Raw genomic sequence first — 15,244 nt, forward strand, 5'->3', positions numbered from 1 at the left:
ATAATAAATTATAATCATTAGTAATATAATATAGTTTTTTATTAATTGAAATATTAATATATTTTAATATTATATGTTAAATCAATAACTATATTTATTTTGGTTAATTATCTATTTAATTATCTATTTTATTTAAATATATTATAAAAAATTATTTATTCTCTTATTTATATTATACTTTTTTATTTAGAGACACTGACACATGGAATATGTTTTCCTTGTTTATACGAACCCCCGAGGATGAGTTTCACTTTATTTCACGTTCATCGTATACTTACCCCTGTACCACTTTACTTGAATCGGATGACGGTTCAATTCATTAAAACACGTAATCACATGAACAACTTTTGAGTTGACTGACCCCCATTGTAAAATCCAAAAACATGTGTAACATACCAGGCACTCCTTTCTTCTTCCAAAAGAGGCCTTGCTGACCCTGTTAATCTATCCGTTTCGAGGAGCTTCACCTTTCTCCATCGTCATCTGCTGTCGGTGCCGTACGCCTCAGCTCTCTCCTACCCTTGTCTAGATTCTGAGGTGCAGAATTTTCTTTGCTCCAGTTGCGAGACAGGTTTTCGAAGAAGAACGCAATTTTCTTGTTGTCCTTTCTCTTAGTTTGATTTTTGGATTGGGTCCATGGCATTGTGTTCTTCGTCTTGCTCTACCTTCTCTGTGAAATCAAGTCTCCTTTCGCAAAAACCTTCCATTTTTGCTTGGTCGAAGAGACACCTTTCGTTTCGACTCACGAGAGCGACAGATAATGTAGCAGAGGTAGTGGGTTCGACTGCTGTAGAGAAGAAAATAGAGGCAAAGGAAGAAAGCTCGCCTCCAGTTTTGGAGAAGAAGGAAGAGCCGAAGGGAGCTGTGGCAACCACTGCGGTACCTAATTTTAAAAATCCAAGGTGGGTTGGAGGGACTTGGGATCTGACTCAGTTTGCTAAAGACGGAAAGACGGACTGGGATGCGATCATTGATGCCGGTAAGAACGGCGTCCTTCTTTTTATTTATTTTTTAAGCTTTTATGGCAGAATTTTTCTTTGAGACATTTAATCTTCTTACCAAAAGTTGTGATACTTTCAGCTGATTTTCTCTCTCTTAAAATCACTGTGACTAATCGATTTTCATATCTGAGAAAGAAATTTTCAAATAGGGTTTCCCTGTGTATTCCCATTCTGCTCTGGCTATGTATTTTGTGTTAATTTGTTTTGAGAGTACTTTTAGTCTTCTAGAACTGAACTTTACTATCCCTCTAACCTCTAAGATTTGTTGAGTTCAATTTATTTTCTCTTTGTGGATTGTTTTACTTGTTTGCTATCTGTTATTTGCTGGAAGATCTGAAAATCTTTTTGTAGCTCACAGAAACCATTGAAGCCCTTACCAAATCCTGAAAGATTGATCTGCCCCTGTGACTTACCTTGGAACTTTTTTTTTTTTTTTTTTTTTTGTTTTGTGATGGAGCTCTTCATTTTGTTTTGGTCATTGTGACTCGAGCTCTAAAGCAGTATGCATTCATTCAAAATTCTACTTGAACCATTGGAAAATCTCTGGCATCCAAAAACCCAGAAAGCAAGATACTGTCTACATGATAGTTTCTGTTGTTCTGTATCATGTGGGGTTATTACCCAGTTTATTGTTTTCTTCGCAAAATATTACCCTGGTTGATGTTTACATTTGGTCTCTTTTACATTCTGGGTTTGTTGTTTTTCTTCAGAGGCGAGGAGACGGAAATGTAAACCGTTTTTATGAGAAACGGTTTTCTCATTACGTGGTCTCAAACTTCTGGCAGTTACAACTCCCTCGGTAACACGAAACCATGAACCTTGATGGGAGGTTGGTTTTCGATTAAGAATGGTTTTCGGTCCCCTGTCTCGTCACTCTCATTCCCTTCAGTTCAGTGCCATCGCCGTGAGTGCCAAGAGATCGGAAGCACCGAGAAAATAGAAGCGAAGGAATTTGAAGCGTATGGAAGGAGGTATCTTCTGCATAATTCATAATGAATTTCATGTTGTATTAGAAATTCATGTTTAAGACTTACAGTTGGTATCAGAGCAGACCTCTGATCCAGCGTTTTGATTCCGAGAGACTCTGTTCGGTCTCTGTTTCTGTTTATGTTTTTTAAAAACAAATTCCGCGCTCACTGCTTGCGGGCGCCGGGACTCTGGCATCGGCGACAGCCAGTGTCGAGCATGACGCCGGCGCCGGCGACCATTCCGCACGGTTGCTGGCGCCGACCGCCGACGGAGGCCGTCGCAGTACGCTCTCTGTGAGCTCACTGCGGCGGCTATCTCGTGACGCCTGAGAGCGTCGGAGCCTCAGCGCCGACGCCGGCGACAATTCCGACAAGTTTTTCGGCGTCGACGAGTTGAAAGAACGCCAGCGGAACGCCGGTGCTTCTTCCTTCTGCGCGCGGCTGGAGGTTGAAGACGACCTCCAGCGCGTAGAAACATAAAATTAAAATCATAAGGTATTTCTGTAAATACCGAAAGAGTTGGCTCGGGACGAGTTTTCTGTGGCTCGCTGTTCCAACTCGGCAACCGCGACTCAGGTCGGGTTGACTCGAAAAAAAAAAAAAAAAAAATCGAGTCGACTCGGACGAGTTGAGTTGGCTCGCCGTTCCTGGGCCGAGCCGACTCGGCGCTTAAATTGTTTTTGCGCCAGGGGGATTCGAACCCGCGCAGTCGCATATTTATGTGCGCCAGTGACCATTAAGCCACTGGCCGTCTAGTGTTCAGTACATAGGAACTTATAATTTTATTTCCTGTTACAGTTTTTAATGCAATTTTTGGCATATATGTGAATGCATGAAATTAAAGTATTATAGTTTTTAATTATGCATATCTTATGAGCATATTTGGTGCATGATAACATGCTAGTGTAAGTTACAAAGAAATAAATGTATTATTGAAATTTGCCGATATGTCAAGCTGACCGTCGATACTTGATACAACTAGGCGTTCTCTCTGGCTCACGAACAACTCTACATTGATTGATATTGTTAGGTGCTCCGTCCTTCGTCAACTTCGGAATTGTTGTCTTCATATGTAGCTCGCCATTGCTGATCATAGAGAATAGCTTCCTCTGTCAAACTACGGATATTACCAAAATTTTCGGTCTGTCGGAAAAGAAGCACTCCAGCAACCACCGCAAGTAGGCCGGCCTTGCAGATGGAATTGCCCGTTTGATCCACCAGTCCGATCCCAGATAGAGCATCTACAAAATAAGCCATGAAAAATCCCACCATTGCCGCTCGTCCTGTAAGGCAGCCATTAAGAAATTTCATGGATCAGAAAGAGAGTTGATGGTCTCTACGCCGCATAATCAAGACAAAACTTTTACCGTTTAGGACCTCCGCTTCTGGTAGGTGGAACCTCCTCAACCAAGCCCACCATGGTATGGTGCAGCTTCTGAAAAGCACAGGAGATTCATGGGTTGCTGGTTGTGGATAGGTTTGAAGAAATTTTCTCCTCCTTGCTTCTGCAGACAAGAAGAGAATAACAGTATGTTACTCTTTCTCCGTGGAGAAGGAGAATCAATAAACAAACAGGCAAAAGGTCTCAATTCAGAACACGGAAAATGGATTTAAAGTTGCTTCGAGGGAGGGGATTAGTTGACGACGTTCTGAGGCTGGAAACCTCAAATTCCAGTCTTTTTATCCAAATTAGCAAAGAAAGAACCATAAGATCAAATTTTTGAGTCTTAAGATATTGTTTCTGACCTGCAACAATCACGGCATCCCAGTCCATAATCCCGTCCTTAACGAACATATTCCGATCCCAAGTTCCCTTCTTCCATCTCCTGTCATTGAAACTTGGAGAGTAGGGACCTTATTCAATTGATGAATAAGTTCACCTTCTTCCACCTCTGATCCACTGCCACTGATTGAGAGTTTCACCGGCTTTTGTGTTCCATCAATCAATTTCTGGGCATCCGAGTGGTTTGCCTGCTTAGCTCCCTGAGAGCGGCCTGGCCTTGCTGGGGACTCTGGCTTTTTTGTGACTCGGTGAAAGCTTTGGATAGAGACGAAGATGGTACTCGACGCCATGACCAATTGACAAACGGAGTTACTGATTTCTTTTATCTTCCTTGTATATAAGTTAGAAAAGTAGAAAGGAAGGACGGAAGCCCTTAATAATTATTTTATAAACTTATTTCTTAATAATTAGAATTCAAGGGTTCCATGCTTAAAAGACAGGTAGAAGAAATGCTAGAGAGAGTGAGAAAGAAGTAGGAAGAGAGATGGAAGCAAGAGAGAGATGAGAAGAAGACTAGGGTTAGAGTGTGGATGAGTAGAGAGGAAATAGAAAGCCAAAGAGGAGAGTTGACTCTCTCAATCAGCTTGAGCCCTCTCCGATGCCTATTTATATTGAATGAAGAAGATTACAATGGATCTAAACTACCCTTACACATCCATGGAGTAAATATGTCATAATTACAGTTATCCATGATTACGTAGAATAATTTTCCTCTTCGTCTTCTTCTTCTTTTATAAGTTGGTGCATGAACATCAAAGAATCTGAGTTTAAAACATATATGTTGAAGGGAGCTTGCTCCAATGACCTTGGTAAACATATTTGTGATTGATTCTAGGAAGGAATATAATGCATAGATATGACACCAATTTATAGATTTTCCCGAATAAAGAGACAACCAATCTCAATGTGTTTTGTTTGTACACAAAAATTGGATTAGTCGCAATGTGTATAGTTGCATAGGCTCATTCATAGAAAGTCCAAGTTCACTGAACAATGATTTAAACTGATACTCGGCTTCAACACTCATCATGCAACCACACTTTGTTTTTTGCTTCTTCATGTAACTAAATTTCCACTTACCATTGTCCAATAAACAAAGATAGATTTCCAGTCATTAGGAGAACTGGCCTAGTTTTTATATGCAAAGTCTTTAATGTTACTATGTCTACAACACTTACAAAGGTAGATTTCTATAATGAAGGACCCTTTCCAATGCAAGTTAGTGTGTTTGTTGAGGTTAATGCATTAACTGGCTAATAACACTAATAACAAATGAGATATCGGGTTGAGTAACAATAAGATTAATAAGTTTGACAACCAACCACTAAAATCTTCTATCATCCACATCATCATTTGTTTCCATACATAATTTGATATTTGGATCCATAGGGATGTTGGCTGGCTTATGACCAGGCATACCAGTTTCTTCCAAGAGTTCTAAAGTACACTTTGAAATAAAATTATGCCATGTTTAGATTGAAGGGCTTTTATGCAAGGAAATTATCTGAGCAACCCAAGGTCTTAGTTTGAAATGACTAACTTAAATCCTTCATCACTTATTGAATGCCACTAGTGTCATTGCCTATGATAATAATATCATCTATGTAAACAACCATAAGAACCATACCTCAGTTTGTTCTCTTGGTAAAAACTGAATGATCAACCTCACACCTAAAAAACCAAACCTAAGAACAACCTCGTTGAATTTGTCAAACCAAGCACACAGTGACTATTTCAACCTATAGATAGACTTCTTAAGGTTACATACCTTCTCCCCTCAACCATAAAATCGGGTGGTTGTAACGTATATTTTTTTTATGTAAATCACAATTAAGGGAAATATTCTTAATATTCAATTGATAAGCAGACCACCAGAAATTGGCATGTAGAGAAATAAGAACACATATTGAATTAATTTTAGCAACTGGAGATAATGTTTCCTTATAATCAATGTCATAGGATTGCGTATATCCCTTTGCAACCAGTCTTGCCTTTTACTGAGCAATGCTGCCATATGGATTGTTCTTTAATGTAAAATACATATACATTGCACGATTTTCTTCTAAGGACGAAGAGAGGTTAACTCCCAAGTGTTGGTGCTGTACGTGGATGTCATCCTTTCAACCATGGCAACTTCACTAGGATCTTTAGAAGCATCTTCATAAGTTTTAGGAATAGGAGTAGATGATATGGGTGCCAAAAATGAGAAACAACTCGAAGACAATCTTTAAGCTAAGAGAAAATTTTGAAATAGGATAAGATGTAGAGGGCTGTTTTGAGCACAAGATTGAGGTTTTTTGCAAAGAGCAAAAGGTCGGGTATCATTTGGAGGCCCAAATACAATAGGAGGAAAAGAACTTACTTCATGATCATCATTGGATCTTTCAAGTGATAGATTAGCCAAAGGAGAGGGAACCTCTTGAATCAGTTTCTAAAAATTTGCTCAAACAATGGTGGGAATACATGCTAGTCATGTAGGATAATAGGGCGAGGCATCATTGCAAAAGAAGTAAAACCTGGAGGAGATGTATATGGATAAAATGGTTTTTTTTCTCACAGAAGGTGACATAAGTAGAGATGAAGGTATTGTGAAGAGAGAAGGCATAACAAACATAAACTTTTTGATTTTCTAATATCCAAGGAAAATGCATTTAACTGCTCGAGGTCAAATTAATTGTGACGGGAGACAATTAATGAACCAAACAAATGCAACCAAACATACGAGCAAGTAAAGGAAAAGGTGAAAACTCTAGTAATTTTTAAAAAGGAGCTGATCAACCAAAAACACTAGATGTCATATGATTTATAAGAAAGCAAGAAGTTGTTGACCTAGGTTGACCTATGATATTTTGATGATAACAAAAATTACCTATTTGAGTTGATGATTATAATTCAAGTATTTCATTTGCATTTCCTTCAAGAGACACACAATCAAGGCATATGAGGAAGAATCAACAAACTCATAACGAGACCTCAAGCCAAAATAAAATGACAAATCATCTAGAAGAAGCACCTAAAAAAAACCTTAATAATTTGAAGAACTAGAGTCAAATCAAATAGAAAAACCTCAAGATCTCTAGCTTCATAAGAGGATAACCAACCAAATTTTAATCCTACAGTTCATGGGAGAATTGGAGCTTTAGGACATACAATTTCTTCTAAAACCATGTTTTATCAATGCATACAAATGTTTTACAAACTTTACCCCTTAAGAAAGGCCAAAGTCATGCTTAAAAATAAATTTCGTACTCTGGTAGTAGGCATGATCAATCATCTCGTAGAGTTATGAGCGATCATACAAAATATAGTAAGGAAGGGCATATAAAGCATGATCATTCTGAACTGGAATTATGGATCATTCCAAAGGCATGATTAATCATCCATCTTCATTTGATTGATCATACAGCACACGGCCTGACTAGTTTTATAAAGCATGATCAATCAGTCGATGAGGCATGATCAATCAACGGTTTTGTAAAAGCTTTCAAACTTGTTTATTGATTCCTTAATTGATTATTGGGGTTAGGGAACTCAAAAACTGTAGCCATTATACATGGTTGATTGATTATACTTTTTTTGTTGATCGATCAACACTTTTTGGAGCTATTTGTAAACAATTAAAAATGACTATTTTGGTTAGGAATCTTATAAACAGGCCCCAAAACTCGTTGGAGAGTAATTAATAAGTAGTTATTTGGATACAAAAGCTTTCAAAAAGATTCTCAAACTTGAAATTCTAATTTTACCCTTTTTGAGAGAAAAATACTGAATATGTCCAAATTCTTTTATTTATCTCAAATCACTTGACATTTCTAGTTGAATCTAAGTTCCACATACTTCATACATGTACTCTAAGAATTGAAAGTTTGAATATCTGTAGGAGAAGGTTTTCTCTCCAAAAAGAAGGCATAATGTTTTATTTTCCTTTAGTATTCTCACTTTCTTTTGAAAGAGGTTTTCTAGGACCTTAAAGGGAGGGAGGGAGGGAGGGGGTGGGGGGTTGGTAGGTTAGTTTGCTCGCAAAGTAGATCACCCAGGAAAAGAGAAAATGAAAGTGAATTCTAAGGTGATATACTTTCCTTAGGCAATCTACTTTTCTAAGTTAGTGTGGCCTATAGAAAGTATAATAAAATATAGATTCTTGTGTTAGTGTAATATTATGACAAGTATAGGTAGAATTCATTAATAAAATAGATTTATGAAAAAAATAACTAAGAAAAGAGGGATTCATGTTAGTATAAGTCATTAAAAATTATAATTTTTTTAATTAATTCAATTAATAAAAAATCAATAAGAAATTATTTAAATTTATTTAAAGTGCTAATATGATTTAACAACAAGAATTTAATTTTTTATTATGAATTAAATTCACCTTTAATCAATGATAAATAATCATAAAATATTCTAGTAATTTAAATATAAATTTAAAAAAATTATCATATTAGAGTAATTTAAATTTTATATATTTTTTATAATAGTTAAATAAATTTCATTTGGTAAAAATAAATTTGAATTAAATAGCATGAATTTGAATTTTGATACAAAAATTAAATTTCTAATTACTTAGTGTCATTAAGTAATAATAATAGTCATAATTTCTAATCAATCCAATTATAAATTATAAAATAATTAAAATAAAAAAGAAGGAAGAAGGAAGGAGAGGGAAGAAGGAAGTAGGAAGAACAAAGGAGGATGGAGGAGCAATGTGCAAACCCATGAAGGCAACCAACGATGGAAAGTGAAATTCCAGCCTAAGATGTGGAATTTCACATTTCATCATTTTGTTAAGAAATGGGGGATTCACTTTATTTGGACGAAGTGAATTCCACCCTGACTTTCTTATGAGATAGAGTTGAGTCTTATCCATATTTTGATGATAACAAAACCTAATAATGCTAACAATCGTAAATTTAGCATTTCAGATGTTTTTCCTTCAAGAGACGCAAAAATCAAAGTCTTTGAAAACGAATCGACATATGCATCTCAATACCTTGAACTCCATCGATGTGTCAAGTCATCTTGAAGAAAAATAAAGTTCAAGTTGTATAAAAAATCTCAAGAACTCTAATAGTATGAGAGGACAACCTTAAAACTTCAAACTTGTGGTACAAATGAATTTTCTAAAACTTTGGGGCATGTTTCATTCATAACATGTTTTACTAAAACGTATCAAATTTTTAAACATGTTAGAATCACTCAAGAATTTTTTTTTCATGTTTTGAAGCCTAAATTAGAAAACTAGTTTTAACATGATCGATCGTTACCTACCAATAATTGATAATCTCGAATGCAACTTGGCTGAAAATATAAAGTATGATCGATCAATCAGGATGGCACAAACCAGACCCAATAGGGAGACTTTTCTATGATGATTAAGATGGAGAGTGGTTCATCCTAAAATGACTAGGATCTAAGAAACCTATTGCTCAATAACTTTTCATAAGATTTCTCTATGTGAAACTATTTTGACTATTAAAAAAAATGAGGCAGAAAAGAAAACTCCTTTTTCCTCTTTCCAAATGCCATCAAGCTTTTTAATTGCTCCTTAGGTCAGTTTCCTATTTGGAAAACAAAAAACCAAAAACGCGGCACATTCATTGAGGCTCACTGGTGCGGCTTCCGTATGCAAGGCTCTGGATTGATGCTCCGTCCTTGATCAAGCTCTGAATTGTTGCCTTCATGTGTTGCTCGCTATTAGTGATCATAGAGAATAGCCTCCTCTGTTAAACTAGGGAGGTTACCAAAATCTTGGGTCTGTCGAAGAGAAGCACCCCAGCAACCACTACAAGTAGGCCTTGCAGATGCCAGTTTGATCCACCAGTCCGATCGCAGATAGAGCATCGAAAAAACAAACCATGAAAAATCCCTCCATTGCTGCCCGTCTGTAAGGCCGCCATTAAAAGCAATTTCACGGGTCAGAAAGGGGCAGATGGTGTCTGAGCATATAATCGAGGCGCTGCATACTTCGAGATAAAACTTCAAGTTTAGGACCTCTGCTTCTGGCAGGTGGAAACTCCTCAACCAAGCCCACCACGGTATCATGGAGCTTCTGAAAAGCACCGGAGATTCATGGGTTGCTAGAGAACGAGAGTATGTTACTCTTCTCCGCCGAGAAGGAAAATCAATAAACAAATGGACAAAAGGGTCTTAATTCATACTAGTCGAACCGACTTCGGGAAGATGGATTCGAAGTTCCTTGCTATGAGGATATCAGTGGACAACCTTCCGTGGCTGGAAACGCCAGATTCATATAAAGATCGTCTAAGAGTGCGCTATTTTAAAAGTTTCCATTCCGTTTATCCAAATAAATAAACGAAGACAGAATCAGGTCAGATTTTGAGTCTTAAGATATTGTCTCTGAGGAGCAATAATCACAAAATCCCAGTCCCATCTTCTAATCTTTCACAAACATATTCAGATCCCAAGTTACATACTTCCATCTCGTGTCAGTGAAAGCTTTGCAGAGAGGTGAAGATGGTATTTGAGGCCATGACCAATTGGCAAACAGAGTAGTTGCTCTGCTTCTTACTTTGTTTCTGTCTTTATTTCTTGTTTAAAATAGAAAAGTACAAAGGAGGGAAGAAAGCCCTTACTGGGAAATTAAGAAGCTTATCCTTTGAGAGCAAACAAATTGTTATCAGTAGAAATGGCAAACTGTGACTGAAACTTGAGAAATATTGATATTCTTACAAACTTTGTCATTAAAGAAAGAGAAATTTGATTAATGTGCAATGAGAAGAAATACAGAACCAATGTATATCAGAACACTGCATTTATCTTATTTCATTGAATAACTTTTACCTTCAGTCTCACACCTAAAAACAACCCATCTTGATACAATTTCTAACGGAAAAAAATTTTGAACTGTTGACAAACAACAACCTACATGAATTTGGCCATAGCAGGTGACACTATTCATCACCTTGAATGATATCAGGTAATGTAAATGAATAGGTGCTCTTAGGCTTCCCAACCCCTTAAGAGTGTAGCTCGAGCAACACGATTCACACCCAATGTGAAAGCTCCCATACGTAGATTGCAGTTGTATGTGCGGCACATTTCCTTAATGTTCTTGAAAGCTTTCTGCATATATCTTCGAAGCTCCTCGTTCACCTTCTCTTCTTCCCACATGAATCCTTGGATGTTCTGTAGAAGTGTCATATTATGCACACAAGTTTATTACAGGTAAAAAGAGCATTCATAAGAAAAGACCTCTTAGCTTCTCTGTTTGCTTACCTGAACCCACTCGAAGTAACTTACAGTCACACCCCCAGCATTTGCATATATATCTGGAAGTACAACTACCCCTTTCTTGGATAAAATCTGCAACAAATGATCCAACACTAAGAAGCTTTTCTCATTGAACAAATATTCTTTCTGTTAGACATAATAAAACTACCTCATCAGCTTCTGGATCAGTGGGATGATTTGCAGCTTCTATGATGAACTTGGCTCTGATATCAGCAGCATTATCTCTGGTAGAAAGACAGACATGGCCAAATCAGTTCTGAAATTACATTTGAATATACTAAGCCTTTTTTTCTTCTTCCTACCATTGCCTATCAAAGTTTTAATGAATATGATTATTCTTAAAAAAATATATATAATTAGAGATAGAACCTGTTGATGACACCACCAAGGGCACAGGGAATGAGAACATCACACTCGTGTACAAGCAACTCATTTAGTTCCATGGCATCTCCGCCATGGAAGCCCTTCAAGCTGCCAGTCTCATTTTTGTGCTTAAACAAAGCTGGAATATCTATGCCATTCAGGTTCCTGATTGCACCTGTAATGTCACCCACAGCTACAACCTTACCGCCTCTCTCATGAATGAGTTGTGCAGCCCATGAACCCACATTTCCAAAACCCTGAGAAACCATTAAAATTAGCAGTTCTTCACTGCAAAAATCAAATGCAAAAAATATGGCCTGTAGCTACCTGGATGACAAAGCTCAGGCCTGCAATAGACTTTCCATACTCTGCTAGCAAGGCCTCAGTTGCAAACACCACACCACGCCCAGTTGCTGCATCTCTACCTAGAGACCCACCAAGATCCTAAAACATCCAAATGCATTATAACCAGGAGGGCTAAGCTCGAAGGTGCTATTTTCACTAACAGTTAAAGTCTGACGATCATCTGTGTTAAAATACTTACAATAGGCTTTCCGGTGACTACAGCAGGGGAGTGACCGTGAAACTTTGAGTACTCATCCAGAATCCACGCCATTGTCTGCCAATTACCCAAAGGGGGAAAACAAGTGTGAGCTTCAAGAAACAGAAAACTTGCTGAGAAATTTAGCCAATAGAAGCAAAATTGAGGCAGATGGGGAACCTGTGAATTCGTTCCCATGTCAGGAGCAGGGACATCGGTGTGAATTCCAATAAGATCATGGATCTTCTGAGTGAAGACACGGGTAAGACGCTCCAACTCGCTCAGACTTAACTCTTTCGGGTTACACCCAATGCCACCTTTTGCTCCTCCGTAAGGAATATCTGCTACAGCAGTCTTCCATGTCATAAGTTGAGCCAGGGCATTCACTTCATCAAGATCCACCTTTTAAACAATGAAAGTAAAATGATGAGTTTAACAAGCCGATGGTATCGTTTGGAAATGACGAGGCCACAGATTTGAAATCCTAATTATATATAAATTCTGTTTCAAAGGCGTATATGTAGAAAATCTGGGTTAGAACTGCTTAAACAAGCTCATCCAATAGATCGAAGTAAAGACAAGGCCGCTGCATAGAAAATCACGAACCTATAAAATGCGAGTTTATGGAAGAAAAAAAATTGGGGGTGAGTTTGCTGATTTTTATTTGAATAAAAATGCCGATTTTCCTGAAGATTCTGCCCGGGTCTTTTGCTCAACCTCGTAAACAAGCTTTAGTTATTTGAACTTTCTATTAGAAAAAAAAATGAGGTAGAAAAGAGAACTTCCTTTTCTATTTTCAAATGCCATCAAGCTTTAGTTGCTTCTTTGAGTTCAGTTTTCTATTCGAAAAGAAAAAAAAAAGCACTTTCTTCATACCCCATTATTTTACAAGATAGAGAAGAAAATCCAGAAGTTCAAACTGAAAATATTACCACTACGAAAAAAAAATTCTTCGAAGACACCCATAGCTCATTCTGGATCGTTTCATAAAACAAGATCATGGAAACCGTAACGAATGATTGAAATGGTCGACACTGCAAAATCCTCAAAAACACTGAAACCGACCCACGATTCTTCAATACCAACTTCTTTGATCCAAATACAGATCGAATAAAAAGATACTGATCGGTAAAACGCAAAAAAAAAAAAAAAAAAAAAAAAAGGCATAAGCGAGCTAAAGAAAAGCTCACCTCAGGATGATACCGAATCCCCCCTTTCATTGGCCCGCGAGCATTATCATGCTGAACTCTAAATCCAACGTACGAAACCAGAGTTCCGTCGTCCTTCGGAATCGTACACTCAACCTGCAAACACAGACTCCATAAGACCCATGTAACCAAATCCCCAACGCATAAAAAATCAGAAAGGCAGAAACCCAGTATCCTACTTTGATTTCTCTGAACGGGATCAAAAGGCTCTTCTCGAGCTTAGAATCAAGCCCAAGAAGGCGGGCGGCGTTCCGGAAATTTCGACTAGTTGCCGTAAGCGCGTTCATTTTCACCCCACAAAAATCAAATCTAAAACCCCCTTGATACCGGAACCCAAAGGATCACGAAAAAAGAACTGGACAAAGAAAACAGAGAAGCGGAAGATGTTTCCTTGCTCTTGAATAAAACGACTTCGAACGAACAAGAAAGGAGGAAAATCAGTATTTATAGGCGAAAACGCAGTAAAACCGAAAGTGACAGATCTTTCTTTTCTAAACTGATGAAAATGACGACGAGTCCAAACTACAATTTTTTCTGACAACCGAACAAGAAAGTGGGAGAAAGCAAAAACCAGACCATCCACCCGAAAATACCCTTCCTTCTTTTCTCCCCAGAATCGGATTGACTTTATAATTAAATTAAAAATCCGACCCACAGGGAAACACTCTCCAGAAAAACGGCTCCATTTGCCTAGTCATGGCGGCCAAAGAGAGCGAAGACGATGACTGACGTGGCAGTCTGAGCTTAGATGCGCTGGCGATGAACGGAGAGGCAATAGGAGGATAGACGTTTTCGACTCTCGACGTCTGTCTGACGTGGCTTCCTAGAGTAAATTTTGGCTGCCCGGCTTCAATTCGCCGCGCACGATTAGTAAACATAATTCTTATTCTGTGTTCTCCTTCTATCAAGTTTTCAATTCAAGTTTTGCAACAACGAGGTGGGTGATTTTTTATATTAGTTTCTAATTTAGAGAGATAAGCATTGAAATCAGAGGGAGGAGAGACGATCACAACCAAACTCATTTATATTTTTAGGTTTCGTTTGGTACGACCAGACTTCAGTTTTAGGAAGACAGGGAAGGCATCTGGGAATATGCCAAGTCAATCTTCTCTTCTCGACTGTCCAGGTAACGCCTGATCATTTCGTCGAACAGGTGATGGACAGTTTATCCAGGTACGGGAAAAGATGGATGGAAATGAAGATGTGACCTTCCCTTTGATCTGTCCCTTTTTATTTCGATTTTACGGACGCGTGCAGAAGAATAACAAAAACAGAAATTAGAAGGGAAGACGAAGAAGAAGAAGCCAAAAAAAAACAGTAAATGTATGGACGAATCGGTGTCTGAATGTTGACGCGGGCCTCAGCGAGAAGCTCGGAGACGGCAACGTTTCTTGTCCATGACAAAGCCACCATTGGATGTTAACCGTAGGTTGAGAATTGAGAGTCGTAATCTCACTTCTGTCTTCATTATTGAAAACAGAAGTGAAAAAAAAAAAATTAAAATTTACTTTTTGTGGCTGCTGGGATTCGAGCCCAGGTCTCCACGGCCACAACGTGGAATTCTTACCACTAAACTACAGCCACACTTTTGTTTCAGAAGGATAATATTAATATTATTTATTTTATATAATTAACTATTTAAATAATGTGTCATTTGTTCGTTGACCTTAGGGCGGCTAAAATATATGATATGACCAAACCCATTTGTAACCTCATTCACGTTTAACAATCCAAAATTATCCTCAATTGGAAATACATTTTTGTTTTTTAAAGGTCAATTTTATGAAAATAAATAGCATAATTAATTTTATTTTGTATCAAAATAAAATTTTTTATAACTACATTCTCTTGTAAAAATTAATTTTTTAGTTTTATATTTACTATATGTTATTAATTAAAATAATAAAAACACACACATGCATCAATGTCTAGTAAACTTGTCTGTCTTTTGTAACCTATAGCATGAAACTTGAGCTCTATATGGGGAGAAGAAAAAGCATATGTAATAATTTATATCATATAAACTAGCTATTTGTCCATTACATAATACACTGCTAAATTTTAAAAAGTAAACCTATCTACATCTAGTAAATGGCCTCACGGGTGTAAGAAAGATTAAGCAGAAATTT

The 15,244-nt window shown here is 37.5% G+C and overlaps 1 protein-coding gene, 1 long non-coding RNA gene and 1 other non-coding gene across 3 annotated transcripts; 1 reads left to right on the forward strand and 2 right to left on the reverse strand.

Moving 5' to 3' along the window:
- Nucleotides 1–464: 464 nt before the first annotated feature.
- LOC137935161 (uncharacterized) lies at nt 465–3,686 on the forward strand. The gene is made up of 3 exons (XR_011109236.1): nt 465–979; nt 1,712–1,972; nt 3,000–3,686. It is a non-coding gene; the product is annotated as an uncharacterized lncRNA (long non-coding RNA).
- Nucleotides 3,687–10,461: 6,775 nt separating this feature from the next.
- On the reverse strand, nt 10,462–13,625 carry LOC137934053 (glutamate dehydrogenase 2). The gene is made up of 9 exons (XM_068778251.1): nt 13,295–13,625; nt 13,098–13,211; nt 12,088–12,309; nt 11,911–11,985; nt 11,694–11,810; nt 11,373–11,623; nt 11,152–11,227; nt 10,989–11,075; nt 10,462–10,898 (listed from the first exon to the last, which is right to left on the reverse strand). Exons 1-9 carry the CDS (start codon nt 13,400–13,402, stop codon nt 10,713–10,715), a joined length of 1,236 nt encoding a protein of 411 aa, XP_068634352.1. The 5' UTR covers nt 13,403–13,625; the 3' UTR covers nt 10,462–10,712.
- Nucleotides 13,626–14,627: 1,002 nt separating this feature from the next.
- On the reverse strand, nt 14,628–14,699 carry TRNAH-GUG (transfer RNA histidin (anticodon GUG)). The gene has a single exon. It is a non-coding gene; the product is annotated as a tRNA-His (tRNA).
- Nucleotides 14,700–15,244: the final 545 nt, after the last annotated feature.

The sequence above is a fragment of the Aristolochia californica genome, unplaced genomic scaffold, assembly GCF_029961685.1.
Source record: "Aristolochia californica isolate CCGP_79_NKW_82.1479 unplaced genomic scaffold, dmAriCali1.0.hap1 SCAF_6, whole genome shotgun sequence".
Taxonomy (NCBI): Eukaryota; Viridiplantae; Streptophyta; class Magnoliopsida; order Piperales; family Aristolochiaceae; genus Aristolochia; species Aristolochia californica.